Below are 6,855 nucleotides of genomic sequence, written 5' to 3' on the forward strand. Positions count from 1 at the left end.
AATCTAGAGAAAAACCCTTTTTAATAATTTTTGTCTTTAGATAATATTAGTATTAATTTTAATTGTTTACCGTTCCCTTTGTTCGATACCATACTTGTCTGAACTAAACTGCTAATCGATAGGTACACTGTCTTCCATATGTTTGTTTTTGAGTTTAAGTTAGTAGGATTAAAACTAGTACATTCAACATGTATCAAGTTTTTGCACCATTATCGGAGATCGGTTCTAAATAGTTAATTTTATTTGCTAGTGTTATCGATCCTTTGTGTGAGATTTATCTCACATAAAGTTACAAGTTTTTTTGTTTAAATTTTCATTATTATTATTTTTCTATTTTTGCATTGAACTTGCCGAGTGCATCTCTAAACACGATGAGTTCGTCGCGTTTCCAGTTTCATTTTTTCTTCATTTGTTGTTTGTTTTACGCGTAATTTTTGTTTTGTTTCAGGATGTTTCTGAGCGGGAACTTCAGTTCTCCTATAGTACCACCCTTGGAACATCTAGAATCTATTCTTCACAAAAAGAAAAACAAGGCAATCAGCGAATCAAGCAGTAAAGCTAAACTTCAAGACGAGAAGGTGTCAGATTACGAACCAGAAACACCTGAATTTGAAGAAGAGATTTAAACCAAGCCATAAAAAGAAATGGCAAACACTACAGACATAACCATAAGCGAATACAAATGGCGGATGCGTGATGATACTGGGCCAGGACTCTTGCAACACGTGATTCCAGCAATAACAAACTTTGAGCTAAAACGTCACATCCTTAACCAGCTGAAGGACATTCCATTCTATGGAAAGGATCACGAAGATGCGTACAAGCATATCGATGAGGCCAACAACAAAACCGGCTACTTCAACATTCATAATGTGCCTCACCAAAATGTATTACATAGGATGCTTCCGGTAACCTTCAAGGGAGCCGCAAAAGATTGGCTAAAAGCACTATCTCTAGGGTCCATAATGACATGGAAAAAGATACGTGAAGAATTCATTGATTAGTTCAGCCCGCCATCCAAAGTAGCAAAATTGAAGAAGGAGATTGCCAACTTTGAACAAATAGGAGGAGAATCACTCTATGAGGCGTGGGAGAGATACGAAGGCTTGTTGAGGAACTGCCCTCAAAATGACCTAAGCGTTCAACAAGAAGTCTCCATCTTTTATGATGGAGTGAATGCTACAACTAGGCAGTTACTTGACTCCCAAGGACCACTCACAAAGAAGGCACCCACGGTGATAAAAGAGTTGATTGAAGAGTTCTCTAAACACTCAAGAGAATATCATAACCCGAGACATGACTCAACTCGAGGAACAGTAAACTCAGTTTTGGATGATATGGCAGCAATGATGAGCAAGTTGGAAAGTATGGATCATTGGATGAAAAATATGGACCAGTCCATCCATGCCATCCGGGTAGGATGTGATAACTGTAGTGAGCCCGACCTTACTACAGATTGTGACCTTGATGCGAACGGGAACCAAAAAGTTCAAGTTTGTTATTCAAGCGGGGATAGGTATGATGAAGATTGGCAGAATCCTAAAAAGGAATGGCTACCATATGATGAGTATAAAAAGGCTAAGGAGGAAAAATATAGGCAAAAGATGCAAGGTTTTTATCAAAGAGAAGAGTCGGTTCAAGAAAAGAAGACGGATTTTGAAGAGATGCTTACACGATTTGCATCCACATCCGAGAAGAGTCACAATGAAACCGATGCAGTGATACAAGAGCAACAAGCAATGATCAAAGAGCAGACAACATTGATGAGAAATCAGCAAGTCTCAATCCTTAACATCGAGAAGCAACTAGGAAAACTTGCAAGGCCAATCAATGAGTGGTTACCAGGCGGGTTTCCAAGCAACACCGAGAAAAACCCAAGAGTGGCACATATAAATGCAATAACAATAAAGTTTAGGAAAATTTTCACTACTATGACACCAATCCAGAATGAAGAACCAAAAATGGTGCAGTAAATAGAGAAAGAAAACCGTGAATGGAAAACAGACGACTCAAATCGGTGAGTTCAGGAAAAGAACTCGACGCGTTTTTCACCTGAAGAAAAAAAATAAACCTCCAATCAAACCGTACCAACCTCCATTGCAATTTTTAGGTCGAGCTATACAAGATAGACAAAATGAAGAATACAAGATGTTTCTAAATCATATCAAGGCTCTACAAATCAACATTCCTTTCATTGAAGCCATAGATCAAATGCCAAAGTATACAAGATTCCTAAAAGAACTCCTCACCAATATAAGGAAGATGGAGGGAGTATTGGAAGTTATTTTAAACAAAAATTATTCTGCTGCTATGATGAACAACCTACCGAAGAAGATGGGGGACCCAAGGAGTGTAACTTTTCCATTTAAATTCGGGAATTTGGCTATAAGTTACACATTGGCTGACTCGGGAGCCAGTGTGAATATTATGCCATATTCATTCTTCAGAAAGTTAAACCTTCTAGAACCAAGACCCATTCATATGGAAATCTATCTAGCTAATAAGATGGTGACATATCCAAGGGGAATATGCAAGGATCTTCTAGTTAAAGTTGATAAATTAGTGTTCCTTGCTGATTTTATAACATTAGATATGGTGGATGACCATCAAGTCCTGATTATTCTTGGGAGACCATTTCTAAACACCGCCTGTGCTATCATGGACATGCGAGAGTCCAAACTAACCCTCAGGTGGGAGATGATTCAGTCACCTTTAGAGTCAATCAAGTGGTAAAGAATTCAAGGTCGAGTGACGATGCGATTTCTTCGGTAGACATGATTGATGAGGTGTTAAAAAAGGAACTAGTAGATTGGCAAGAAAACAAATTAGAGGAATTCATTTTTCTATTCGAAACAGGACTTTGATACTCAAAGAGACTTACAAGAGTTGGAGAAACTAATTGAGGGAAGTGTAGGTAAAGAATATACAAGAAGCTCTGAAGTGGACACATGTTGTGGTGATGATATAAACATTACGTGTTCAGAAACATTGTTAAATCTCAAAACTTTAAAGGAAGCGGGTATTTTAGAAGAAAATAAGAAAAAACTAGTAAAGTTTACTTTTGATCTTATCCTAGACAAGAAGGAGAGTTAGAAGAAACGGCAGAATACCATGAATTGGAATGACACAAACTATAAGGACACTAACTCTTCCTTTGGTTTGCACACGATTAACTAGAAAATGGAAGACATTGAGTCAACAAATATGGATGAAGAATGGAGAATTTGGGAGAAGCATCGAGAAAGGAAGGTAAAGCGAACCAAACCTCACACCTTAGTTTCTACCACTTTTGAAGTTTTCACTTTTCAACCACCCGATTCTTAATTATATAAAGAAAGCGAGGAAGAAACTTTAATTTCAAGTGACAGTGAGGGGGTGAATAAAAAGGAGATCGAGATAGACAAGATGGAAGTGAAAATGGTGGGACAACATAAAGAAGAAGAGAAGACAAAGCTTATTAAAAAAAGGTAAAGGAACAAAGTGTAATTATGAAGAAAATGCCGCTAAAAAGAAAAAAGAAGACTCGAAAAAGGCATACAAAAGGAAAGTGAAGCATTACAAAAGAAGATGGAAAGAGAAAAGGGTGAAGAGGGAAGTTCCATTCGAAGCCTCCACAACATAGAGTGGGAAGGAGTCCAACTAAATACTCTTTAAAAAGAAGCACTTGTGGGAGGCAACCCATCATTTGAGTTTGCTTTCTTTTCCTTTTCCTTTTTCTTTCTTTTCATTTTCGTCTTTTATTTCCTTTATTTATTTGTGTTTTGTTAAGGATTTTAGTGTTATTCTTCAATTAATTTAAATGTTGCTTGAGGCAAAGCAAGGCTTAAGTGTGGGGTGTGGTAAAATCTTTTTGTGAAAAAAGTTAAAGTTTTTGTTCAGAACTCCCAACTCTGTGAGTATGAGTTGTCCACTCGCAGTGTTTGGGTGATATTTCGCGATTTTTGCTAAGAACCCGTTTCAGCATGACTGGTTTGGGACTTCCAACTCGACGTGTTGCCCTTAATTACCGAAAATATAAAGTTTTTTAAACTAATCAAATAAAGGTTTTAACCCTAAAGGGGAAAAATCATAAGTTTTCACACCACAGCACCCAAGGCTCACCGAGTTTCCTCTCAAGTACAACAATCTTTCTATTCCTTACGGTTTTACTCAAATTTCTATTGCATCGACGATGATCAACTGGTGGGACATCGAAACAGTACGTCAGTTATTGGAAAACCCTATTCGCTAACGTGCTACTTCTTTTACGGTCAATTGTGCCTCCAACACTGCACGATTGGCTACTTCTTCCATCATAAGGGAGCATAAACGATGGTGATTTCAGGGGAATAAAATTCTTTGATTGCCTCACCTTGTAACCCTATGAATGTGTAAGGTACAACCTGGAGAAGCATCGGCCTTGAGGTAAGAAAATAATCTCTTTTGTCTTTGTGATAAGCACCACTTGTAACCTAATCTCTTCCATCATTCCAAATATCGTATATATATTTTAAAACATTCTTGATTTCTTTCTGAAAACAAGAAGCAACGTCATCTTGTCTATCTCTATTGCGATTTTTCAGCTTCACACTATACGTTTCTTTGAGAAACTTCTTGACTTATAACATGGTATGGCCTCCTGTAATTGAATTAGGATACACAATCGGATTCCCATGGAACAAGTCAATCCAAAGATCTAAAAACATTAATGGTCAATGTTAATCACTTCATGATAACAGAATAAGAAGCATAAGGATGGAGGTTAAATCTAACTCTAAGGTTATATTGTAGTAAAAGATCAAAGCTCTCTGAAAATGGCAACATAAAGGGTTTATATGCACAATCTTTCGGATAAATGAAGCATGTGTTGACATCTTTTATTCATTCTAAGGAGGATCCCCCATTCTGTATTTGGGATATCTAAGCACCCCACAAAGAGGTAAAAATGATATTTGAGCTTCAAAAGAACTATCATTGCATATATATATATATATATATATATATATATATATATATATATATATATATATATATATATATATACACATATATATATTCTAATCTCACTTTGCATTTTCTGTTAAAGAGATTACAAACATTTGAAGTTAACTAAAAAATAAATATTGTGCAGTATATAAGTTAGATCCATATGTGTTTATGTTAAATCTAACTATTTTTTTCTTAGGCAAATTTTTGTGGTAACATTGACTTTACACGCATTGATATATAATACCTGTTTTATTCCTGGTGTATATGCTTGATTAATACAAATTCTTTAAGTATATTCCTTATGCATGTTATTTTTTAAAGTGCAAAAGAAAGATCTTATTCTTTTATAGTCATTCTTCTTATTCTGGTATTCGGGATCAGGATCAGGATCAGGATCTGCAAAAAGACGATGATGGATCCATTTCATGCATGGTGATGTCATCTTCTTCATGATAATTGTGAACAAGAATTAGATATATCAAGATTCAATTATGGCAGAATTGAAACATGGTCTCAAAAATCACTACTGAATAAGATCAAGTGCATTTTTCAAAAAAAAAATATATATTTAATCATCCTATGTTTTTAAAACATTTATTTCATTTTTATGATATTGTATTTGAATATGTGCAATTGTATAAAAATATATAAGACTATTATTCTATAAGATTATGTATACATCTACATTCAGATGTCCATGAATATACACAAATTTTATTATTTTTCAACTAATGGTTCAAAAATGTTTTTTTTTTCAAGAAGTTCATTTAATCAAAATATGTATTTTTGTTAGAAATATTTATCCTCATATTCTTATAGAATATCATTCTAACAAAATATCATCCTGACAGAATAAAATCAGGTATAACTAAAAATTTATTTAGAATTAAAATTAAATTAATTAAAAAATCAAAAATTTTAAATTAAGAGAATTAATTATCCCAAAAAAATCTGGAATTTTCTTATTTTAAATTTATCTCAATTGACTAAAATACCCTTATAATGAAATTATATGATATTTATTAATTATTTTTAAACCAATAATATTTATTACTTATTTTCGTAAAATAACTAAAATGATTAGTCCACAATCAATCATATAGCTACACAATAGGTAGTTAGAATACAATAACCTAACCATATATATATATATATATATATATATATATATATATATATATATATATATATATATATATATATATATATATATATATATATATATATATAGAGAGAGAGAGAGAGAGAGAGAGAGAGGTGGGTTCAATTGAGAAAATAAAAAAGATTGAGAATGGGGGAATCATTCTCAGCCACTCATTTAATCTAAGCATAAAAAACACGGTGACAAATTTGTAAATATCGTAATAACCTTCAATCTCAAATACATAACTATAGAGAATTCGATAATTGTTCGTTCATCATCAAAACTTTTCCTCCAACCTTCAATAATCATCCAAATTTCTTCAACTAAACCGGAATTTCTTTGCTGTTCATGAAATTGGAATCAGAGTTCTGGACTCGCAATCACAGTCGACATTGAGGGACTTAGAATCGATACTCACAGGTTCCCAATCGGATTTTCGGAAATCAAAATCAAATTGAGAAATCGATTAGAGATAGGATGTCGCATCTGAAGTCGAAATCGGAAGTATAAGATGATTTGGAATTGATAACTTGATGTTTTTAACATTTTTAAAATAGTTAACTTGTTTGCACTCCAACTGTTTGATGAAATGCATAAACTAAATTACCACGTTATATTCACATATGAATATGTTTTCTCACCTGAATCAGTATATGATTATTAAAAACACAAAATAAATATGCAAGTCTGTATGTTATTCATATGTGAATAACATATAAAAATTATATATATTTGTCAAAATA

General features: G+C 33.6%; 1 protein-coding gene and 1 non-coding gene across 2 annotated transcripts; one reads left to right on the plus strand and one right to left on the minus strand.

The window, feature by feature from the left end:
- Positions 1-1,028: 1,028 nt before the first annotated feature.
- On the minus strand, positions 1,029-1,135 carry LOC145044563 (small nucleolar RNA R71). The gene has a single exon (XR_013681513.1). It is a non-coding gene; the product is annotated as a small nucleolar RNA R71 (small nucleolar RNA).
- A 1,013-nt stretch (positions 1,136-2,148) lies between these two features.
- On the plus strand, positions 2,149-2,733 carry LOC145040610 (uncharacterized). The gene has a single exon (XM_078988518.1). It carries the CDS (start codon positions 2,149-2,151, stop codon positions 2,731-2,733), a length of 585 nt encoding a protein of 194 aa, XP_078844644.1.
- Positions 2,734-6,855: the final 4,122 nt, after the last annotated feature.

Source organism: Lactuca saligna, chromosome 4, assembly GCF_052625555.1.
Source record: "Lactuca saligna cultivar CGN05327 chromosome 4, ASM5262555v1, whole genome shotgun sequence".
Classification (NCBI taxonomy): domain Eukaryota; kingdom Viridiplantae; phylum Streptophyta; class Magnoliopsida; order Asterales; family Asteraceae; genus Lactuca; species Lactuca saligna.

What these genes read in the sequence shown, in the direction of transcription:
- LOC145040610 (XM_078988518.1), top strand. Translation starts at nt 2,149, where the DNA reads ATGTTTCTAAATCATATCAAGGCTCTACAAATCAACATTCCTTTCATT.